This window comes from Plutella xylostella, chromosome 31, assembly GCF_932276165.1.
Source record: "Plutella xylostella chromosome 31, ilPluXylo3.1, whole genome shotgun sequence".
In the NCBI taxonomy this organism is placed as follows: domain Eukaryota; kingdom Metazoa; phylum Arthropoda; class Insecta; order Lepidoptera; family Plutellidae; genus Plutella; species Plutella xylostella.
In genome coordinates this window covers 122,976-148,957 of record NC_064011.1, presented here as the reverse complement: position 1 = coordinate 148,957, position 25,982 = coordinate 122,976, and the positions used below count along the sequence as shown (strand labels likewise).

The following is a 25,982-nucleotide window of genomic DNA, read 5'->3' as shown; positions in this document are numbered from 1 at the left end:
GATTAAAACTTTAACAAATTACGTAATTTTTCATTATGTTACTTAAATTTTAGGTTGCCGAAAATATTATTTGTGCAGATAAACATTATTTTATGTAGTTAGAACAAATTTGTCCTTTAAGTTCCTGAAATACGGATATTTCACTCTCCAGAGGTTCTCACTTGTGATTTCATTAGTTATACTAATAATAAAGATATCTCCAGTAAATTTTTTGACTAACTTGAAACCATAATGATTTATATGTAAGTTACTAAATTATTATTTTTAAATAAAATTGTTTTATTCCAAAACTCTGCCGCATATTTAATAGAATAACAACTATGTCACATCGTTTACCACTCTGTAACGATTGGTGTCTCCTGGTAGACAACTTATTTTTGGTCGTTTATATGTTATGTTATAAATAGTGCAACTTTGGAAAAATCATATTAAATTTAGTCATTGATGTTAACGTCTATGCTGTTAATTTTTGACTGTAATTAGTAGCGAAAAAATATTTATAGCAAAAACAAGCTTCATTTTAGCTGAAATTGTGACAGAGTGGTAATAACTACTTAATAAATATTTTGTTATTACTAAAAATCCATTCCTTCATATATTTTCTAAAATGGTATTTTGTTTATTAACGTATCAAAAAAGTTTCATTTTAATCGACGGAGACTATTTCGTTAAAATAAAATAAAAGATTCTGTGACGAAGGTGTAATTTTCTCTGCCTTATCCACGTATTATGTTCTGAAAATCTTGAAAAAATACTTAAACTTCGCGGCCAACGACCTTTTTCGATAGAATAGAAATGTAGCTATCATAAAAATTATAATAGTTCACCAAAAAGCTAAAGTTATTTTTTTCAAATTCGGGATAATTTTTTATCCATTATGTAGGTTAAAAAGAAGAACTGCCCACTTACATTTAAATACAGCTCGAATTTATATTTACCGCTTGCGCTTACCAACCACAAAAATTACTAACGAAAATTAAAGACAAAAGTATTCTAGATGATTTTTATTGCATATAAATAAATACATAATGTATTGTCGGGTTTTTACCAAATAAATAGTTCAGTTCCTTAGCTAACATTGCTTCTATAACTTACACAATACACATATTAATAATCTAAGCACGAATTTATAGGCAGTTTCTGTTATTGCTAAGGCAGAAATAGTAGTTATATTATTATTCGATTGAAAAAACATACTAAAGCGTAGTCATAAGTATCATTTACGTGATGCGTAAGTTCTAGTTTCAGACTGCTATAAAATATACTTTCTCAAGTCATGCGTTTCAAAACGTTTCAATACAAAACTTAGGAACAGGTGGAATCCATTCGTAGATTTTAGTTGTTTATCCATTCATTATTAGGTACCTATAATTATTGTGGCAAAAACATGACTCATCAAACTTGTGTCAGGAAACAGATACGAGGTTCCTTAAGATAAGCGTCCACCTTTTGAAATCGCACACATTCAGTATTCTTTGTAGACATTCACACAAGTGCGTCCACTTCATCGGCACTGCCGCCGCCGCCGCCGTTTCTCTATACATCTTTGACAATACGTTTGGGCCGATGTTGATGATGTCCTCTTCGTCGTATCCGACAACAGCGACTCTTGCTACACTCTGTTATGTGCTCTTATGTGGCTGGCAAGTCCGAACTTCGTCTTGAACACCCTGTCACACTGAGCACAGTAGAGCTGTACCATTCTGTTGTATGTATAGTTGTACGAGGGCTTAGGGCGTGTCTTCCGAGTGGCGTTTCACGTCAAGGTCTTGAAGTCGAGACTTTTCAAAATTGTCTTTGAGGAAGCCTTTGTGAACGTTAGAGTTACGCCACTCTGGCCTCATCTTAGCTAGTTCCTCCCAACTGTCCGATTGGGCCGATACGTGCGATGTCGATAGATGGACGCTTCTTGGTGGGCTACATGTGTTCTACCGGCGCCCGCCGCGGTTGTAGTTGGAGCGACCGCGCGCGGGCCGGTCGCGGTCGTCGTGCTCGTTCTGGTAGCCTCCTGAAGGATACACATACATACATAGGATTATAGAACATTGTGATATGAGAGTATTATACTCATTAAAGGCGCTATTATACGCAGAACTAATAACAGAATATCGCCTTAAAACGGCGATACGGCTCGCGATCTATCAAGTGAGTGAGAACAAATGTACAGCGAAAAGCGGGTGACCTGCTTGAAAGTCACTTCTGACTACCGCTTCAGGATTACAGTCGTGAGCATATGGGTAGGCAGGTATGTATGAATGATATGAGTGCTGAAAGTGGGTTATTACAGCCAAGTCAGAAAAGTTGCATACACTAATGACACACCACGTTTATGAATTCATGTCTGACAACCGGTGGGATATTTCGCAGACCTTTATATCAGAAAAGCAATACGTATAAGGACGCCAGCGACTAAATACTAGTATTGTTTACTTGTACGCAATTCTCACTTTGTACATAAGTCGTGGACGCTGCCTAATAATTTATCTTTCTACGAGTCGGTGTGTATTTGAGCTATAAACGTTTTATAAATAAACATATATATTCGATATATAATAATATACATCGATGGTGTATTGGATTCCTACCCTGACATGTACCAATGAATTTTCAACCAAATAAGGAAGTAATTACATAGGTATTAAAATTTTCACAACACACCTTGATAACCACTACAGCCGCCGCCGCCGCTGCCGTAGCCTTGGTTATACCCGCCGCCCCTCTGACCATATCCGCCCTGACTCTGGTTATATCCGCCTTGATAGCCGCCGCCTAGATAAAGATAAATAACACACTTTATTGCACACAAACAGAAACAGTTGCACAAACATACAACAGGAAATAAATAGCACAATCGGCGACCTAAATACTAAATCTAATCTCTTCCAGACAACCACATAGATATAAAATAAATAAATAAAAATAAATAAATAAAATCATTTTATTTCAGGCACAGGCCCATAGTTATACATAATACATAATACATCAAAATTTACATTTAACATAATAAACATCAGAATTTACATTTAACATTCATTGTTACTTAATTTACAATTATAAAGTAAGCAATTAAATTAAATTATTATTAAATTAAATTGTTATAAACAGAAATTATGAGATTTATTTAATGTCATAGAATTGAATCGAATTAGTTTGTCAGAGAGTGTGGTACAAATTGAACAGTTTGATTAGGCATTTTACATATTTTATCATTAGTCTTAAGGCCACAGAACGGTGTGGTTTTTTGGTAAACAGTTACAAAAATAGTTTTAATAATTTCATTATTACAGTTAACAATTCTATTGTGAAATGAAGTTGTAAGATTACGCATCAAGGCAAAGAAGTCTTTGACCCCATTCGTGGCAAACATGGCAGAGGCACTACACCGCCAGGGGAGTTTCAGCATACATCGAAATGCGTTATTATACTGAACACGCAGAGTGTTCATGGCACGCTGCGTGTAGTTCCACCATAGCTGACCAGTGTAGAACGCCTGGCAGTAAGCCTGAAAAAGGGTTATGCGAACCTGAATCGAGCATTGAGAAAATGTTCTCGCTAACATATTACTTTTCATTGCTAATAAACGCCTTTGACGTTCAAGATCATCATTATCTTTTAAGTTTTTAGTGAGGAGGTGTCCTAAATATTTAAATTTTTGTACAACCTTCAATGGAATTCCATACATATTGAGACAAGGACTACAAGTAGACTCGTTTTTAGATTGAAAAACAACGATTTCCGTTTTATTTACATTATACACAAGACTATGGTCAGTCGCATAGCGCTCACAGACCTCCAAGAGCCTGCCCAGTCCTGAGACAGAGGGACTCAGCAGCACCATATCGTCCGCATAGCTTAAATTATTTATGCATTTGCCCCCTATATGGCACCCAATCCTCATGCTGCTGAGTTCCTCAATCAAACCATTTACATAGAGGTTGAAAAGACTCGTGGAGGTCAGACCCCCCTGTCTCACTCCACAAGATAGCTTATATTCTTCTGAAATGGCACTTCCCCATCTAACATGGTTTCTCTGATTTCCATACCAATACTGTAATAGATTTGTTATCTTACATGGAACATTAGTACTTCTTAATTTACACCATAACTTATGATAACTTATCGTATCAAAGGCTTTGCTCAAATCTAGAAAACAAGCATAAATTGGCGTTTTACGAGCAGTATAGTATTTAACAGTATTTTTAAGTGCAAAAATTGCCAGGTCAGTTGACAATTTGCTACGAAAACCAAACTGAGCTTCGTTTATAGGCATATTTTCTTCACTCAAGTGATGACTAATTAATCTTTCACAAATTTTTGAAAAAATTGTAGCCAATGATATTGGACGATAATTTGATAGACTTGAGAGGTCACCAGTTCTATTTTTTACAATCGGCACTACAGTTGTTTTCATAAAATTCATAGGTAAGTAACTATGATCAATGCACGCATTCAAGAGGACGGCGAGTTTCTCACAAATGAATGAACCTCCATATAGAACATGCTCAATGCTGAGCCCGTCATGGCCCGGAGACTTGCCACGCTTCATAGAAACAACACATTTACGCACTTGGTCAGCCGTGACGTGTAGCATCTGTGTGTCACGTGATTCGGGCTCAGATGGCTCGTCCCGTGCTACCCGCCCGCCCAGCGGAGCGGGCGGCGACCACGGGCCGGCCGGCGGCGGTGTAGCCGTGCCCTGAGACGGGCATGCCGCGCCACGACGGGCACAGTCACTCTTACAGTTCTTACATTCCAAATTATCAACCTTAAATTGACCAATAAACATACTAGCAATTTCAGATTCATCATGACTGCCATTCACTGACACAGGGAGGCTTGTTTTATACTTTAACTTATTTGTTTGTTTCCAGAATTTACCAAAGTCCTTGTTGTGCCTACTAAAAGCAATTATGTCCATTTTTATCTTATCCTCATTCCTTTGGCACCATTTTAATTTGTTTTTGAATTCTTTCCGTGTATTATTCATGTTATTATAAAAAGGGCCAGAGCTCGGACATCCATAAAAAATCCATGCATTGTGGGCTATTTTAGCCAACGAATGACTATTTTTCACATGGTAGTTCCATCCTATAACTTGTTGTTTCTTTTTAACATCAGCTTCCCTGTGTGAGTCAATAGCAGTATTACTCAGACACTTCACCAGGCTATCATAGTAGGTATTAATCAGATTACAATGTTCTAAATTATTACAGGTTTTACCTGTACATAAAAAATTTGGATCAGAGATAAATTGTAAGGAATTTATAACTAACTCATTGTACTTGTCTATCTGGGAAGGAACCCTATTTCCCCATAGTATTTTATTAATTGTGTTACATTTTAAGTTAATTTTTGGTACTACAGAATTTATGTCAAAAACGATTATAAGTGGATAATGGTCTGACCAGTTAACATTATTATCAACACTTACTTTAGTTATTAAGTCCATAGCCGCCGCCGTCACAACACAGTGATCAAGCCAGCTTATTGTCCCATGCGACGCACTGCGATATGTAAACGTATTGGAGTCCTCACCTAACACAGATAAGTCCGCACATTGCCATCGTTGATCACGGCAGTATTCAAGGAGCTCAAGGAGCTCAAGGAGCTCATAATAGATATAGTACCTACTAATATTATAAAGGCGAAAGTTTGCGACTGTGTGTGTATGTTAGTTACTTCTTCAAGTCTAGTAATATTGGGTACACTACATAATTCCGAATTACTTTTTTACGAATATGAAAATAACCATTTTTAAAATTTCGAATTTCATAGTTCCGAATAATTCACAATCCCGAATTTTAAGTTTCCGAATAACGAAAATCACGAATAGTTTATAAACGAAATTTCAAACAACACATTTATTAAAATGACGAAAGTCAATTTTCCGAATATTATTATTTCGATGTTTCAAAAGTATGATTTTTTATTATATCGAATTGTTAAAATTACGAATCCCGAAGTTTTAATATTCCGAAAATACAAATTCCCGATTGTTTCTTAGTTAACAAGAAATGGTTATATGAATAATGCAGCATAATGCGTATAAAAACAATATTTTTTAAGCTATATTATGTGAAACGCTCCGCTCCGCTTCGCTGCGCTCCGCTTTGTTTTTCGATATCTATGTGCACCTAACACGCTCCTCCTCGCTTTGCTCGTCGTCGCACCTATCTTTAGGTTTAGGTCCTAAGGTTTTTAAGTTTAAACACCATAAAAATCCTAGCAATTGTTTTGCTCTAAATTTGAAACGCTCCGCTCCGCTTCGCTGCGCTCCGCTTTGTTTTTTCGATATCTATGTGCACCTAACACGCTCCTCCTCGCTTTGCTCGTCGTCGCACCTATCTTTTGGTTTTGGTTCTAAAGTTTTAAAGACGTTTATGTTTTTTTGTCAAAATCACGAATTATCATATTTCCGATCGGGATTTGACTTTTTCGTGATTATAATAAATCGGTATTTTATTTTTCGTATATTAAAGTAATCGTATTTTTTAACATTCGTATATTTAACAATCGTAATAACAATATTCGTGATTATAATATTCGAAATTATAATTTTCGTGATTATTATAATTCGGTATTTAAAAAAATCGGTATTGCAATGTTTCGTAAATTTCATATTCGGGGTTATCAAATTCGGAAAAAAGTTTTTCGGAATATTTGGGTGTTCCCAGTAATATTATCTAGTAGTATTCTAGTAGTATTATCTTTCCCCTCAGTCTTTCGCACTACCTATAACTTTCTCAACAACACCCAAGGTTAGCTGGAAGAGAATGCTGTTAGCATTAAGTTCGCCTATGTACATATTTATTATTGTGCAATAAAGTATTTAATAATAATAATAGTAATGAAATTTGGTATGGATTTAGGCTACTTTTTATCGCGGAATTCCCACGGGAAATCTTTTTAAGGCAAAGCAAAGCTCGCGGTATCTGCTAGTTAAAAATAAAGTTACTAAAATGGGTAACGTGTGAAAACAAGAGAATAGATATTGGTATCGATTCTGAAGGGCACATTCTAATTTTAACGCTGTCAAAAAACGCTTACATTCTCTCTAAATTTATTTGGCATTCTGAAGGCACCGTTTATCTCCAAAATTAGAGACGTCACTTTAAATTTTGAATCTGACAGCGTTAAAACTATTCAACTAAGGTTAGATGGTCGAATTGGTATTCTGAAGGTGCCATTTTTAGCGCTGTCAACTTAAAATTAGCAACTTTCTTCCTAAATTTAAAAGGGGTCTAAACAGGTACCTTTTAAAATTATACTAAAATTTCTAAAAGTAAAACCGTGAAATATATGGGAAATTGTTGTTGTAGGTGCATAAATATGTATTTAACTTAGAGCTGATGTGTTGTTTAAGCATGTAAAGCTAATTGCAACGACGCTAACTTATTATTTTTTGCGAAACTAAGATGTGAAAGTGACTCTGTTTTGTCATATTATTATTTCTGATCTTTGGACTGAATGACTGAAAAACGTAGTAACGGTAGGCATGAACCGGGTTGCTTAAAACCACTTAAGTTATAGTTCTAGGTCTAAAAATTAATCAACACACCTACGGATCTACTTCAGGATTACACTAGCCCTAACACCTCGGCTTTCCTCTTCCAAACGGACCGGCTCTACATACATGAGGAACAGCTTAACCTTAACTCACCTACCTGTGTACCTATCTAACTCTCTACTTACCCCTTTCAACTTGTAAGAATATTTTACTCAAAGTGGTCTCTACATAGCTCAAATATTTAACTACCTATTTTGCTACAGGAAAAAACAAGTTATATCTACCTAGGTTACCTTTTATCTGAAAAATATGCCTGACTTTAAGAAACTATATAGGTACACTTACTACTATACTATTACTTTTTATGAAAGAAGAAATATATTTTATGGACGTAAAACTTTATTTGGGTGACACACAACACACACTTTTAGTAATTTTTCTGACACCAATATACACAATTGCTTGATTTCATTTCTGTATCTTATTTCCATTATCCTTCTAGTTAGTAGGTAGGTAACTAGGTCGTCTGATGGTCGTTTTAGTATTGTTGTCCCGGAGAGGAATTAATATCTTGTATCCAGCGTTTCATGTTTAGTTTATGGGTGTGGTTGATTTTTCATTTTCTTTGTTGTTCATCACTGAAAAATAAAGTAAGTATAGGTAAGTTGTATGGATAGTTGACAGAATAAGCTTATCCTTATAGGTATCTATTTACACAAAACTTTAAATATTAGAAACGAAAACGCTAGAACACAAACATAAGTAACCAGATAGTTAATAACCAGATGCCCAACTGATAAAAATATTTCCTTAGATTTTACGTATAGGTAACTTCCTAAAATAAATCGTAAACTTGCACACAAGCACCTTATCGATTTTACAATTGCATATTGCAAACACAAACATAATATTTATAATAGATGTTTGTTTTATATTGTAAAGACTTAACAAAAATACTTTAAAAAATAGCGGCAAACTTTTCGGCGGAAAATTCAATATGGCGGTGTGGCGCCGCGCCGGCGGCGGCGCGCATCTCTTGCAGCCCAGTGCGCATGCGCCAAAGCGCCATAGAGATGTACCTAGTGCAATGTTACTTGCTTCCGAACTATGCTTGAATGAAAAAATAATCGATGCTGGATCGATTCCTTTACTTTTATTATAATCATATGCGTTTTTGGTAAATATAAATACGTACTCATAGGAAATAAGTAAGTACTGATAAGGTATTTGTGCTTTTGTAAGTATTCGATACTTTTCAAATTCTTATACTTATGAATATCATCCCTTACACAGTTATCTACTTAAGTATATAACGTTACATCATCATCAACTATTAAACATTTAAGTAAGTAAGTAAGTACTTACATTAAATATCATGGATAACACATAGATGTAGAACTTAGTACCTACATACTTTACTGAAAAACAATTGTTTAAAATATTCTAGTGCAATAATCGATTATATTCGATTATTCTTACAATTTTATCAACTTACCCCATCCCTACTCTATTATATTTTTTTAAATCACACCATAGAACACTATAGAAGCATTTTCTAGCCAGGGTTACCAGTTGCAATAATGAATTATGAATATGTTACATAAATATTTGAAATTATCACGAAAACCAATATAAATGCAGGGTATTTAATCCTTTTAATTATTTTCAACTACTATTTAGGATAATTATATTTATTTGGAGTGCTTTAAGGTTAAAAAATTTAATCGATATTTTAGATTGTAATATCCTTAAGTACATGGCCACACTCATTTTAAAGACGTCAAATTAGCCTTCTAAATTTAGTTCGCCGTTAAAATCGTTGCCTTCAGAATAGCAAAAATTGGCGCTGTCAGTTAAATTTAGAGATTTTAGCTCATTTTAAAATTAGGAAGTGCGCCCTTCAGAATCGGTACCATTATGTATAAATACCTTGATTCTTGTTGTAACCTCCTTGGTACCCATTATCTTGGTTTTGATTGTACCCGCCGCCGCCCTGTTGGTAGCCGCCTCGGTTGTGGTTGTAACCTGGTGCAATTACAATTGATTTATTTCAGAGGAGGTAAGTAGGTACAGTTTTTACAATTCGTTTTATTAAAAAGCAACCCTAAATTTAAAATGAATTTAGGTGCCTACTAATATTATGAAAATAGGCACGAGAGAAAAAAATATCCTCCCAATATAAAAAATGGGAAACTTTGTGAGAATGATAGTTACTCTTTCCCAAAAGTACAGAAAGAATTTTTAACAGACTTCGAAAAAAGGATCAATTTGTCTGTAGTTATGTATGTATTTTTTATGAAAATTTTATATGCTGGGTGCTGACGCCCAGAATAACATTTAATCCGGGAATTCCCAGGGGAAAACTTTTAATTAATATTTCATAAACATAAAATATTCGAAGGGCGTGGAAGAAAAAAGGGGAGGCCTTTGCCCAGCAGAAGAAACTAAATCATCATCATCAGCCTTCTATCCAGCCACTGTTGGGTATACAGAGCCGCGAGCACAGGATTCGAAACCTCCGTTTACGTTGCGTATCGTCAAATGTAAGGTGTGTGTAAGTATCGAATCCTGTGCTAGCGGCTCAGGCCTCCTTTTTGTACGGCAATTGTTCCATAGGCAATATATTTAAAAAAAACGTATGTTGTACCTGTGGTTTGGTTCTGGTACCCTCCCGGCGGCACCTCGTACGTTTGATAGCTCTGGAAGCGCTGGTTGTTCTGTTGTTGGTAGCCGGATGAGTTGGATTGAGGACTGAAATGAAAAGGGTTTGGTTTGTACATAAGGACACACAAGAGCCTGTTTCACAATGTCTGGATAATGGCTACGTGTCAGCCATTTTCTATACATTGTGAATGCGGTCCTAATAATGATACAGAAGAAAGTTTCTGGGTTTATGTGTATATTGTGTAGGTTTGATTGATACTCTTTCACGGAAAAACTACTGAACAGATTTTGATGAAGTTATAGGAGATGCGAAGTACGTAGGAAAAGCTAGTAAGCAATAAGTTTCATAGCGAATTTGTGGTTACTATTTTGTTCGAATATATTATACGGGGTGCAAAAAAGGACTAAAGGTATCAATTGTGTCTGGAGCATCCTAGTCAGTCAGCTGACTCGCAAATACTTTCACCACGGTGACAAAGCCTACTCTAATAGCTCAATAGTATATCTTACCGTGCTTCGCCGCCGCCGCCGCCGCCGCCCTGATTATACCCCCCTTGCACCCTGCCCCCGCCCCCGCGGCCCCCGCCGCCCCCGCGCCCGCCCCGGGGCCCGCCGCGACCACCGCCCTGCTGTAATGGGGGTAAGGGTCACCTTATTACTATTATTGTCTACAGGGTGTTCCAAGAAGGGTATGCTAAGACGAAAGGGGGTGGATCAGGGGGTCATCCTGAACAACTTTTGTTCTACGAGTTTTGAAAATTCACGAAAAAAATATTTCCTTTTCCGTAGAAACTTTGTTGGTCATGTGACTTTTTACTATGGAGAACGAATATTATTTTTGCGAATTTCCAAAACTTGTTCAGAATGACCCCCTGAGTCACCCCGTTTCGGCTTAGTAGGTAGACATTTTTGCAACACCCTGTATAGTAAGCTAAATCTACAAACAATACAACTCACGACAACAATTTCCATATTTTGCATAGTGACAAATGAATATTTTTGGTATTCATCCACCACTCGTGATAGACGCACCACATTTGTTAAACATACTAACTAAATAGGAATTTGCATTTTTTAAGATTTTGCTGTGAATATGCCAGGGCTAGTAGCACGGGGCGCATTTAAGACGTGACATAAGTTTTGCATCGTGCTAACTCACATCGCGCATCTGTACCCCAGAGGTCGACAATAATAAGTCCACTTTAAAAAAAAAAACCGCGAGGATGACGACCGAATGGCGTAGTGGTTAGTGACCCTGGCTACTGAGCCGAAGGTCCCGGGTTCGATTCCTGGCTGGGGCAGATATTTGTTTAAAGACAGATATTTGTACTCTGGTCTTGGGTGTTGATATTTATATTTAGTATCCATCTATCTATGTATTTGTGTAGATATGTCAGCTGTCCGACACCCATAACACAGGTTCTGTCTAGTTTGGGGTCGGATGGCCGTGTGTTTATTTATTTATCGTTGGACCAAATATAAGGAGGCCTTTGCCCAGCAATGGGACACAACGCAGGCTATTTAAAAAAAAAACTGTTGTCTACCTCTGAAGTTCAACTATGGTTTCGAGTGTGTACAGACACCTAAAGAGATACGTATGCCAACCCATCGCAAACAGTTTGATCGTAAAACTCATGGGGGAGTCAAAATACAAAAAATAATGAATACATACGAGCACTCTCAGCCAATTTTTTTCATGTCAGTAACCACGGTGATGGGTGAATATAATTAAATAAAACAACTTGAATTCCCGTTTGTGCCAATACATATTTAATAATAATAAAAAAATAACGTAGGTATTCTTTTACAAAAACGTCTTAAATCTATTAAAGGCTTTGTTCTTAATTAGGTAAGTACTTAATATTATTCTTTGTGAGTTTAAAAACTACTTATTTGCTTAGGTCTAAAAAATAACAGCCAATAAAGTATTAGCAAAATATCAATAGTTAAAGAAAGAGAGGATAAAAATAATGTAGCGATAATTCAGTGTAACATTTACATGTTTTTGTTTTTCACTAGAGTGATCTATTATACTACTATAAAAAAAACATATTGAGCTTATATTTAATTCACAATATCATAAGGCCATATTATCAATATCCACCATCGTAAGATCAGTCTGTGTTGCGCGAGTTACATTCAACACTTTCACATCATTCGAACCTTCGTTACTATCCACAACTTCAGGCATTTTGTCATAGTTATTATCATATGTAACAATCATTTTAGCTTCCACCATTGTCGTTTCATAATTCAACCAAATAGGAGTCTTCCAATATCTTAACACATCCAATGGAGCATTCACTATTAGCTCTATACCCGAGGTTTTTACTATTTTACTTATTGTTGCCCATTCGTCGATTCTCAGATCCCCTCTTTCGGAGTTTTGTCCTTTTAACAATATTAAAGGGTCTTCATGATTATTATCTCCCGGCAACCAAACGGTTATTCGCTTCTTAGGATGATTTACAATAGTTTTCGATACAAGTCTCGCGTTATTGTAGTATCCGAAATCGCTTTTTAGTAACCAATCTTGTGCTTCAGGCGTCATTGGGGTCACAATGTAGAATCCTCCGAAAAATACCCCTGAAGCGGCGAATTTCAGGCATTTACTATCGACTTTTGCCTTTATAGCCTCGGTCAGTAGACTCACTAGTCTTTTCTTTATAACAGCTCCTGTATTTTCATCTACATTGACGCCATCCTCTCTGTATATTGCTACGGCGAATCTTTTCAAAGAACTTGCAATAGCTATCGGGACAGATCTGTTATTTCGTTTTCTCTTTCTTGCTGGACCACTGTTTATGTTCTCATGTTGCGTTGTGGACGCGTTAGATTCTGTATTTCGTCGCTTTTTGCACTGAACTTGTATATTATTACTTCCAATTTGCATAGGCACAGGTGGTTCTAAATATTTGTCTGTAACATCTAGTATTTCTTTCTTATCATCACTCTGGTCGTCTGTACAACTAGTGTTACTGTCAAAGTCGGTAAAATCCGTATCGGTGTCTTGAGTCAAATCATTTTCTTCCATTTTGCACGATGTTCCTGCAGCATTGCTAGCCATTTCTAGCAAGATTTTCTTATGTAATGTATATGTACGTTTCTTATTTCTTCGTCTCTGTCGTCTTTCGGCTGGTCTCTCGTATTGGTGGATGGTTCGTTCTGGTTTAATATCTCCCGAGCAAACTGTTTCATCCTCTTCCTGCGAACAAATGTCTTCAATAAACAATTTCATTTATTTATCTTCAGGCACGGGTCTTGCTGAATGTTTCATCACTGTTATGAGTTTGTTTTTATTACTTCTTCTGTTGTCACTTAGATCATTATTGGTTTTCTTCGGTGCAATTTTAGTTTAAATGCAAAAACAAAGTTTGTATATTTAAAACATAATGTGCAAAAAGCACCTATAATAATATTAACGGATATACTACGAACTACACAGCTACTATGTATTGATCGATAATCGTAGAAATGGTACGCTAGTGACGAACACGTACGATTAAGTAATAAAAAAACTAACACCTAAAACAACATTAAACATGGCACATTGTATACAAAAGGGTGGTTAGTTTCCATGATGGAATGTAAATCAAAATTCTATTTAGACCTATAGGCTCACTAGATTCTGTAGTGTTTAATAACGATGACGTCATCAGCCACTAAAGTTTTAAAAAAGACAAATGTATCAAGAACACTGAAAACATTAAAAATTCAAGACCCGAGAACCAATATCTGCCCCGGCCGGGGATCGAACCTGGGACATTCGGCATAGCAGTCAGGGCCACTAACCACTACGCCATTCGACCGTCTAAATGTTCACAATAAATGATGTTTTATCTAATCAGCTGTGACGTAGGTACCTGTCCAGGAGTGCGTTGCTGCCAGCTCGGCATCTCGGGCGGCGGCGGCTGCGCCTCGCTGGGCCGCCCGCCGCGGTCCGGCACCTGCGAGTAGACAGATATTCATATTGACACGTTCATTTTACCACAAATATTACAAATGTGTTTAAATAGATAAGTAGGTAGCTAAACTGACTGTAAAGTTTATCGGCTGACACTCAAATTAAGTACGGCGGCGTACTTGGGTATACCTTTAGGTAAGTCAAGATGAAATTCCACTTTCAAATTCAATTTAACCCTATGATATATTTATAAACAAATAGTACAAGAACAACTCCATTCATGCTATCATTACCCATACATCTGAATAGATAAAGATAGAATATTCTTTAAGCATTAATTTATACACACACAAGGACATAAGTTACAAAGTTTATATAAACAAACATATAGGTACAAAAATGGCGGTCTTATCACTAAAACCGTTTTTTAAGGATAACCTTTGGGTAGAAGAATATTCATATTTCAAACAGGGTCGAGTGTACTAAATAACTATATCAATCTAAATAAGTATCAACTAATCCCACTCACCGGCCCAATAACGATCCCCCTGACATGGCTCTCGGCATCCTTCTTCCTCTTATCTTCCAACATGGAACTCCGCGCCGCCAGCAGCTGACTCAGAGTGACCCCAGGACGGGGGGATAAGGAGGAGATGGCGGGGCGGGAGACGGAGAGGATGGCGTCTTTCTTGCACTTGAGGCGGTCCGACCACTGCGGACATAGTTAAATCATTCATAGAAACTTCCATCGAAGTAGAAAAAGCATTTTTATTCTACTACGATGGACACTTCCTTGTACACAAAATGTAACTATAAAGTTTTTGTAAAACATACATACGAAGGCGGACTTATTGCCACTTATACTGTGTAAAATATTTAACAACCCTATGAAGTTTTATGGACAGATGCTTATGCATGGAGAATCAAGTTCATTTTCTCTTGAAAACCTTAAAATTACAGATAAAATGTATGGATACGTGGTAAGTAATTAGAAGGTGTAGGGTAATGGACATATAAATACAGGACGTTCCATAAGGTACCTTTTCACGTGGAACGTCACATTTATAATTGAGTAAATACTTACCTAGGTTAAGATAGTTTTAAAAATTTCACACACAATGTATATTGTTTATGAATAAATAACTATGAACTAACCACGAACTATTTTACTAGCCATGTTTACAGTTTGAAAGTTTGTGAGCAACTAAGAATAAGATAACGTATAGACAATCCATGATCCCTACTTATTAGTCATGGTCAAGCAAGATCAGTCTACACGTGCAAGAAATCCCAATTTGTAAACAAAAGAACGAATTTCTTAGAAAGTTCGGTAAGCGGGATGCCCACAGTCGAGTTTATTGCAGGCAGGATAATAAAGCGACAAAAAAACGTACACAGCTGCGCAGTTTTAACTAAAATCAGCAACTTAAAATGTACTGTTTATTACTCAATTGTTGTCGTTATGGAGATAATGATGTAATAAGTTATTGTTTACATTATATACAAGTGAGGTATATGGGCATAGCTTTACTAGGCGGTGTGTGTCTCGTGGTATGCAGTTGAGTTGTATGTGGTGAATATGCAATTGAACTGCAGTCCATTATATGTAAGGCAAATTTTAATTTCCAAAGCAAAAGACTAAAAGGCAGAAGATATTAACAGAAATAAAAACCTTTTATTTATATTTTATTTCGTTTTATTTGCTGTATCTATAATAAGGTCTTTATTTTTATGTAAAAGAAAAGAAAGAAAGATATATTTATTTGACACACTGACACAGAATAATAAGACAGAAAAAGAAAAAGAAACAACAACAAAATAAAGAGAATACTTAATACAGAACAAACAAAACAAAGGTTATTGTCCAGAGTGTACGTACTTAAAACGCCTGTGTAACATTTGGTCCAATCCTAACTAATATTATAAATGCGAAAGTAACTGTGTCTGTCTGTCTGTCTGTCTGTTACTCTTTCACGCCAAAACTACTGAACGGATTTGAATGAAATTTGGTATACATACGGTCTAGACCCTGGGAAAGAACATAGGCTACTTTTTATCCCGGAATTCCCACGGGAAAACTTTTTAAGGCGAAGCGAAGCGCGCGGGAACAGCTAGTATAGAATAAAATAAATAATAAACACGACATATGACATACCTCAAAGCTCCGTATAGTGCACTCCAGCCTGGTTATAAGCGTCTCTCTCCGCAGCTTGTACTCCTTACTCATCTCCGCGAAGGCCGTCTCTAGTTCACGCCATTGTTTCTCCGTCAGAGCCTTGTTGTAGAGAGGCTTGCCTACTAGGTTGTCGCCTGGAATATAATGTGTGGAGTCAGCAAAAGAGACGTGTAGGCCACCCCACTGTCGGGTGATATGTGACAAGAAAAATATATAGTTTGTATGTACAGATACAATGTTATTGTTATTTGATTAATCTATAATTTCCACGATTGAGTCTTAGGGCTATATTTCACCGGGACACCATGGCGGCGCAACCAGTCGCCGCTACCAACAAAATGTATAGAGCTCGCCGAGTTGGTTGCGCAACCAAACGCACACCAGGTGAGTAACTCTCCGTAGAGCTCTATGCATTTTGTTGGTAGCGGCGACTGGTTGCGCCGCCATGGTGTCCCGGTGAAATATAGCCCTTAGGAGCTAACTGTTTGGGCTGGGTTAGCACACATACATAATATCTTACATAGCAGTAACACTCAAGAAAACATTAGTTTGTTGCTGCTTTTCCCGTTTACAAAAAGAGGTACTTTATAGTTTCGTTAATAATGATGTAATTTTACAATAAATAAATTTATCATTGTATATATCTTTTAATGTTCCCTCCGACACTCGCTACTTTCTCATAGTTTGTTGTTATTCTTTCATGAGTTATATTATGTGTAAATACCTTCTTTCTGTATAGTATCCTTCAGCTTAGTCTCTAACTTAGCGAACAATACTGAGCTAAAATCTGACAATTTAGTATCTAAGATTAAAAAACAGACCATAGACTCGTTTTTTGTTATTCTTTCAATGAAATAGAAATTGTACACAATACCTTCTTTCTGTATAGTATCCTTCAGCTTGGTCTCCAGCTTAGCGAACAGCACTTCAGCGGTGATGCCGGGCGGCGGCTTGTTGAACTTCAGGGAGATCAGGATGTTCTTGAGGTCTCTGGCTGTCGGGGACTCTTGCTGGATACGGGGAGATAAAATAGACTTGTTAGCACTTAAACTTATGATATATGTTTAGGTATATTATGTGGGTTGCGTGGATATATCTGTCGCTATTTACATTTGAAGTAAGGTCAAAGTATAAATATAGAAACATTTACAAGGTACAAAAATTTATACTTATTTGAAAAGGAATGAAACAAATGTTTTAACACAATGTGGAAGAGAAAATAGTCCAAGCTTAAGGGGATCCCTAAAGCTAAAATGCTAAAGTCGGCTTGATATACTTGATTAGATTGGAAAAACGGTGGCTTCTATCACATTGATAAAAATATATTTTGTAGCAGAGGGTATACTGAACATGTTAGTTGCTTATAAATTGGTGCAGGATTATAATAAGTATGTTAAAAAAAATTGCAAACACACCATGTCTTTTGCCATTTTTTGACTTATTATGAAAAAACCCTCGAAATCAGAGGGCCCATTTTCATGGAATCTTATATGTATGTGTAGGTAATTAAATTCTTAACAAAGTTACCTTAAAGAGTTGGATTTAATGGACCAGAAGTCAACTTTTTTTGCAAAAAACTAATAAATTCCGGTTTAAAAATGATGACACCGTGACAGATTTCAGATTTCTTCAGTCGTCGCCCTGGTGGCGGCCTGTTAGGAGCGATACCCACGCCATTTTATTTTTTATCAAATATTTCACAAAAACTGATTAAATCAACAAATTATGACTACAAGTATTATAATACATATGCATTTGCTATGGAAAGTTAATTTTCTAATCATTTTAGATGCAGAAAAGCCGAAAATTCTTAGAAAACATTTCGCCTTTTTGATTTGTTTACATTTTTTACTATAGAGTTACAGATGCATAGATAAAGGTAAACATTGCACATAATGACACTTATTAGATTCTCCGAATAAGAACTATACGGTCAATGCAGTATGCCAAAGCGCGAGCCTGTTTATATTCTGAGGGGTAATTTATTTTGTTTTAACGGTATGGTAGGTAAGCTACACAATATACAGGGTGTTGAAAAGTAAGTTCATAATTTGTTTTATTTGAAACCAAAAACCGTAGTTAATTAAAAATATATATATTTTAAGATGTGGTAGTCTGTACACTACAGGTTGTTAAAAATAAGTAAGTATTTTTAAAAATTGAAGATCTAAAATTTACATAATTTTTTAAATCTATTTAACAAGCTTTGCAAAAAAGCGGTTAAGTGCGACTGTATCTCGCCATGAAAAAAATGAAATGTTTACTGTAGCTATGAATTTTATGCGTTACAAGTGGAATAAAATACCGCATAATATTATGTACAACTATGTAAGAGCCTAGTTTTTTAAAAAAAAACTCATAAGAAAATATTAAATACACAGGTTTTTTAACCCCTGAAGGAAATAGAGGGGTGTTATAAGTTTAAAGTAAGGGCTGAATTTTTTTTTTTAATTAGGGTGATAGGTAATGTATATTTTTAATGATTTTTTCAAATAGATAAATGTTATACCATTTTTAAATTGCCATAAAATTACCTATAGTTATAGTTATAGAAAAGGGCAGGGCTACCAGTGCCCATTCGCCACTGCAACCTAAAAGATCTATAAATTATGACTCCCCATGCCGAGTCTCACTCTACAGGCCCAGGTCTTTTATAAACCTGATATTACCTATACAGGATGTTGCAAAAAGGGTATACTGTGCCGAAAGGGTTTGACTCAGGGGTTATTCTGAACAACTTTTGTTCTCCAAGTTTTGGAAATTCTCGAAAAATAAATTCGGTCTCTATAGTAAAAAGTCACGTGATCGAATAAGTTTCTATGTAAAAGGTTTTGCTACGTGAATTTTCAAAATTGTAGAAGAAAAGTGGATCAGAATGGCACCTAAATCCACTTTTGGCTAAGCTTTATACCCTTTTTTCAATACCTTGTATAAAATATCGTCAGCGTCACCTTAGATCGTAATCATCGTAACTCCTCGTGACCAAATTTTAGAGGAGACAAAAATACTGTTTTATTTGTAGTTCTAGTTGGCATACTACCCACCTAAAGTTTTTTTTAACTAGCCTAAAAATGATTTGTTTAGACAGTCTATCTTCCTGTTCAACCGCAGCCTGAGTGCCAGTGACTCAATGACTGAAAGGAGGCCATTAGTGCTCCTAAATAAATAAAGCAGGCCTGTAGATTATCTTTCAGTGTACCGACACATCTGATTGCTGTAAGAGCCTGATAAGCTCTTCGAACGAGTCATACCTCTGTGGTGGTACGGTTTCGACCTTTCGGACAGTCAGTTTGGCATCCGAAATGCGGATTCGAATAGTGGGTACAATACTTTGCGTTCGTTCACTGTCGGAGCAGGATAAGAACCACGGGCGAGTTGTTGCGCTGGCTGTTTGCTTAAAAATAGTAACCGCGTTCAACTCTATCCCCTAGAAGGCGAACCTTTAGGGCGGCTCTTGTATACCATCACTTGTCTTCTCTATCTCGTCATCTGCAGAAAATTGACAGAGGTCATACGTGTCTAACAAGTACATTAAGGATGCGAAAAGAGAGGGTTTGTTTTCACTGAAGAAGTTCAGTTGCGGAGTTCCACAGCGGTAGGTCTTGGACCCCTCTGCTGTGGAACTTGGCATACAACGCGGTCCTGCAAATCAAGCTCGCAAACGGCGTTAGCACAGTGCATTTTTCTAATGTCACACAGGTCGTGAGGTAGGCTGAGTGCCTCCTTCGGGGATGACATCCCAATGATTCATTACGAAAAAATTGCTGCAGCTGTGCTCGCCATGCAGTGCATGGGCTACTTCCGAATCTGGGGGGCTGTTGCAAAGGAGTCCGTTGCCTCTATACGGTACGGGTTCCGTGCGATCTATGATCCTTCCGGGAGCACCTGTCTTGTCAAGTCGAAGAGAATGGCTCGTATTCGACGCAACCTGCAGTACTGGTGGGATTGGTTGGAGGACAGGACAGCAGGAAGCTGCAGCAGCCGTCATGCTGTGATTCGACGCATAGATGCAAAAAAAAGTTGAAAGTAACTTCATGTTAATAAAATATTAGATCTTAATTTAACAACATAACATTGCAAAAAAAAATTAACATTGTTGAGTATGTTATTGTAATTTACTAAAGTAGTAATAAAAACAAAGGCTTATTGCATAGTTTTCGTTCACGTTCGCCTACATCGCACGTTGTATATGAGAATAAAGGGTATAATTACTAAGTTTTCTTGTTTAAAAATCACGGTTTGGGGTTTAGAGGAAAACAAATGGTAAAATGCGGAATACAGTTTTTTTTTTCGAATAAAGAGTAAAACATGTGAATTCAAAAAACGTTTCTATTGACACCAAAGAGTACTTTTCGCCGAGAAAAGTGGAGTTACAATGTTTGCGATCTAAAGTGATGATAGAACTAGAACTTATTTTTTCAGTTCACCTGCTGTTGAGTGAAATCGTAATTAGGTAAATGACTCCTTGACATGAAAATAACTTTTTTTTTATAATCGTTATAACAAAACCGTTTTTTTTAATACAGCAATATTTGTAGGTGTACTTACAGTGAGCAAAAGAGCGCAGCAAGGTGTAAATTTTTTGGTTTTTAAGAAACAAAAATATTATTTCTATCATATCCCAAATACACATAAGTACTTAAAAAAAAAATACACACTCTCGCCTTGTACTAATGTACTCCCTTGCGGGGGTACTTACATGTTATTATTTTTCTGGTGACCTCCCCATATCCCTTTGCCAGCTACGTAACCTTTTGTGACACCCTGTATATGCAGAGTTCTGCAAACTACTGTTCTGCTTTTGAAACACCAAAAAAAAACAGGTCGTCTAACTAAACAGCTATACTCATCCTGCGGCCCGCGGGCCGCATGCGGCCCGCCAGGCCTTAATCAATGGCCCGCGTGCCATGAGAGATAATAGGGAATATGCGTGTGTTTTTTTATATTATATTCGATAGTTTACATCGCTTTATAATAGTTTAAAAAAAACAAAAAAATATTGCTTGTGGCCCGCGAAACCATGACTTAAACGTTTTTGTGGCCCGCGAAAAAAAAAAAGGTTGAGTACCAGGGAACTAAAAGGTCACGTGACCAAAAAAAAATTATATGAAGAACCGTTTTTTTCATGAATATAAAAAATTACGTAGGATAAAAGTTTTTCAGAGTGACGCCTGAGTAACGCCCTTTCGGCTAACTATACTTTTTTTATTACACGGGGGCAGAGTTTAATACAACACCCTGAACTATTAAACTCTGATAATATTTTCGCGATTTTTTTACATTCTGATTTCATTTCCTGGCTTAGAAATAACATCAATAACATGCTGCACACGTAGGTTTCGGCATAGTATTAAACCCTTTTTGCAACAACCTGTATAAATATCGGCACGGGTACGACTTTATATATAATTAATTATTAAATATTAAAAATACTTTCAAATAAAAATAAATATTTTCGTATCACAAAACAATATTACTTACTTAGTATATTTTTAACAAAGTGGCATGTCTTCACTTTTATGTTTTCGAGTACTATGTTAAAATTTCATGTCATTGTCCGTAGAACGCCCCGCATACCTCAACCCCCCCTCACTAGATTTGACAGATTCTGATTTTCTTCCAGCTTTAGTGACAGCCTTAACATCATGGTTTAGGAACCTGACTGTATTACTTCATGAACCAGAAGAAGAAACAGTGTTACTTTATATTACTCTCAACACAACTGCTCATAGTATACATACTGATCGCATGTTTGCAAAATCATATATAAAAAAAAACACTTTATATTATTGATTAAACCGAATACTAAAAAACTAATTTTATGCAGTGGCAAACACATACATAGGCCAGACACAATATATTTTTGATTTCTCTGGATGTGAGAGGTTAAAATAGAATAAACCTAAACAAATGTTTGTGTAGCAAACTACTCTAGCCTGTTTTTGTTACATAGTTTTGGACTGTTATTTACATTAAGATCCACAAGCATGAATTTATAAGAATGTGTTAATAACAATCTGTTTTTGTAACTTACAAATAAATAAATAAATAAAAGAATAAATTGGCTGGCAACTCACGACAACAATCTCCATGTTGGGTCCAGTCTGCGGGCGGTCGTGCCGCACCATGCGCGCGGCCATCAGCTCCGACACCAGGTACTCGAGCAGCAGCACGCAGTCCTCTGTGCATTGCAGGCGGGAGGACATGTGGCCTGGAGACATAGTAAGAATCATCACAATAAGGAAAAAAAGAACTGGTGAGGTCTAAACTGCTAAAAAACTGGACAGGTATAAACTGCTACCTATGTTTGGGAAATTTAGACAGAACTGACTTAGGATGGTTACACACAGTGTAGGATTCCTCATGCATGCTCATGATCTTTTCCTGCAAAAGTATTAGTAGTGTATTTAATTTAAATTTACTATCAGTAAATAATACATTAGTAATTAGTATGGTAAAACATGAACCAACACCCTCTCAAATGAGAAGACAAGCCACCACAGTCACACACAGACACATAATTATTGATAGATTTTTAGTAGTAACATTTTGCAATAATTTACTGTCTGTATTAAAAATTAAAAACAAAACCCCCACATACCAGTAACAAGTTTAGTGTATGGGCAGCCCAACTCCTTCAGAAAGGAACTAAGCTCCATCAGGAACGTGTTAGACTCATCAGGACTGTTCATCATGGAGACGGTCTCCTCGAGGTGCAGGAGCTCCTTCAGCTCGGCCGCCAGGATGTGCACCAGCTTCGTGAGCTCCAGGGATTTGGGGCCCGCAGCCAGCGCAGCGGTGAAGGCTGTTTCATCGGAGAGGGGGCCTTCATAGCTGGAAGTTTGGTTTGGAATGTTTAATTTTGTTTATGTAAGTTAAGCTAGAAAAGTGTATTGATATTGATCAGTGGTGGATTTACCTATAGGCCAAAAAGGCCAGTGCCTAGGGCGGCAGATTTAGAGGGGCGGCAAATTTAGCATTTTTTATTTTACAGATTTTTTAAATATAAATTTACGTGTACACAATCTACATATAAATAAACGCACTGTCATATAATCAGTATGTACTTATATTCTTTGAATTTAGTGGCAACTGTGGCTGCTGAATTATGCTCAGAAGGGCTAGTACGGGGCGCATTTAAGTCGTGACAAAAGTTCTACGTCGTCGCGCTCGCTCTTGAGGCTGCGCGATGTGAGTGAGCGCGATGCATAACTTAAATCACGATTTAAACTAGCCAAGATTGACGCTTTTTCATGCTGCTTCAGGAATTTTTTGTAAACTCGACACAACGCTGGCTTAAATAAATGAGTGAAATCGGGAAAGGCAAAACCCGGAATAGAGTGAATTTGAGACGATAGTCAGTCAGAAAAGATAGTAGAAATAGTTAAATTCATATTCTTTGAAATCAATCAAATATGATATTACTAAAAAGCCTGTAATGCGACAAGAAGCGGCGGGAATACTTTCGAATTTGGAGAAACTGGAAACGGCTGTAATGGTTATATGTGGATAATGTGGAATTTTGTCATAAATGTACTAAGTACATCAGTGATATTTTTGGACCAAACAGTCACTTGAGTCTACCAAGAATTCGCAGTTTGAAGCTTAATATTTCGCAAACCAGTCACTGAATAAAAAAATGGTTTGAGAAGACCTTTGATATTTTTGAAAGACCTGTACAATACCTTACACCAACGAAAAAAAACATCCCCATTTTACATGTATGGAAGGTAACATTATTTTTTTTCATTAATTTATTTTACCAGTTTGTCGATGCCGTTCATTTGTACAAGTTGGATCAAAAAAAGTCATCCTATCTTGATTGGCTCTAATTTTTTTCTAAATGAAAAACTTCGATTCTGTTTTTTTATTAACTATGTTTATTTGAACATTTAAAATTTTATTGGTAAAGTCTAGAAGATGATATTGGCCAAATGGGCGCCGTCACAATTGATAGATATGGGCTCCTTTTATGGCATTTCTCATCAATTCAGCGAGACCTTCGGGCGAGAGATTCTCGCACTCGTGTCGAATGTTGTCCTTAAGGGCTTCCAGAGACACGGGCTTATTCACATTAACACGGGTCTTGAAAAAACACTCACAAAAACTGTCTGAAACGGTTAAATCGGGCGATATTGCAGGGAAAATGACATATAAAACGAAAAAAAAGGCGACCCGAAAACTGAATATACAAAATTATTTGGCGTTCTTGGGAAGTGTGGCTTCCATGGCTTGTCAACTTATATTCTGCATTTGTCTAGTCCATCAATATCAAAACAAATTTGAAATTGGCGGCCATTTGTACAAATGAGAGCGATTTCCAATAGGGTGATTACTTTTGGCCCACCTTGTATATCTTAGCAAAATGTCAGCTTTGATATTTTTACCCGTTTCTGAGAAAAAGACAGCCGGACAACAAAGTGATCCTATAAGGGTTTCTTTTTTTCCTTTTGAGGTACGGAACCTTAAATAAGATTTGATGAAACATTTGAAGTTGGTGACAGATAGACATAGAAATATCCACATCATTAAGTTCACAATCATAATAATAACGGGATTAAACTAACAAATTGAATTTCAGAAGTCAGTTGGGGCGGCAAAAATTGAATGGCCTACGGGCGGCAAATTTGTAAATCCGCCACTGATATTGATAAACCAGGTTGTTGACAGGATAGGTATTATATGTGCAATGATACATGGTGGGTATTAGTACTTGTTTGATTAGCATTAGTGCCGTCGTGGTGAAAAGATTCGTCAGTTATTGGGTCTTGGTCTGTGCTTTGCTTCATCCGTATTTGGATTGATTGTTGTTAACAGTTAATGCTTAACAAAACTCCATTTGTACACTCCATATACATACTTATGCATTTCAAAAGTTCACATTGAAATTATTGAGTAACTTCTCATAAAAGCACTATAATTCGCCATCGGAAAAGCTGAAAATGCTAAAAATGCAACAAAACACTTACCCGATATCGTTTAGAGAGTCTAAAATATCGGTCTCCATGATCACCGCAGCGCGTGTTCACACTCGGCCGTAATTAGTATCACAGGGTTTTATTAAAATCTAAATTATTGAAGTTATTGCATTTATTCCTATGTAAAAATAAGAAAGAAAAGGCAACGCGTGAGCTGACCGGGCTAATTATTTTACAATCTGTCAGTGTCAAGTGTCATCTGTCATTGCCGGGACGCTGTCAATAAAAATTGTCTATGGTAAAAATGCGCATTGTTGTCTATGGTACTAAAACGTCCCTGCTGCCGCTACACGGGTTAGTTATCGACGACGACGACGTAGACGTCTTATCGCTATTTTACTGACGTGTATTTATCGTAATGCCAATAACTTACCCGTGGAGTTGGGGCAGGCCATATGTAACATTTAAAAACATCAAGAATTCGCTTGGCTAAATCTACCAAATCACAAGAAGTGTAGTAGGTATGCCGAGTGTAGACAGATAACAAACTGAGCAGTTCTGTACGCAATTTGCCGCATTATCTACGAGCGCCTTCAGTAGCAACTGAGCAGTTTGCCGACTGGGAACGCAGCCTATGAAGACTCATAGGTCATAGGTAGACGATCGCTGAACATAGAGGAGATGAACTCGGACCACTACACCATGTTCGTCGATTAATGTTAACATTAAATAAAATTATTACAGTCTTTGTTGGCAGATAGAGGTCGACATAACTTTAAACTCCCATTAAAGCATTAAAACTATTTAAGCACT

The 25,982-nt window shown here is 36.7% G+C and overlaps 1 protein-coding gene across 2 annotated transcripts; it reads right to left on the bottom strand.

Annotated features, from left to right (window-relative positions):
- Nucleotides 1-989: 989 nt before the first annotated feature.
- On the bottom strand, nt 990-25,407 carry LOC105382423 (protein FAM98A). 2 transcript variants are annotated; one of them, XM_048632301.1, is made up of 12 exons: nt 25,221-25,407; nt 22,853-23,085; nt 22,329-22,462; nt 17,126-17,261; nt 16,231-16,385; nt 14,605-14,787; nt 14,035-14,118; nt 10,682-10,800; nt 10,155-10,258; nt 9,437-9,532; nt 2,659-2,769; nt 990-2,008 (listed from the first exon to the last, which is right to left on the bottom strand). In XM_048632301.1, the coding sequence occupies exons 1-12, from the start codon at nt 25,256-25,258 to the stop codon at nt 1,929-1,931; spliced, it is 1,473 nt and encodes a 490-aa protein (XP_048488258.1). In that variant the 5' UTR covers nt 25,259-25,407; the 3' UTR covers nt 990-1,928. The 2 variants fall into 2 exon arrangements, with proteins under 2 accessions (XP_048488258.1, XP_048488257.1); XM_048632300.1 differs by lacking the exons at nt 990-2,008; nt 2,659-2,769; nt 9,437-9,532; nt 10,155-10,258; nt 10,682-10,800 and adding an exon at nt 12,184-13,376.
- Between the last annotated feature and the right edge of the window lie 575 nt (nt 25,408-25,982).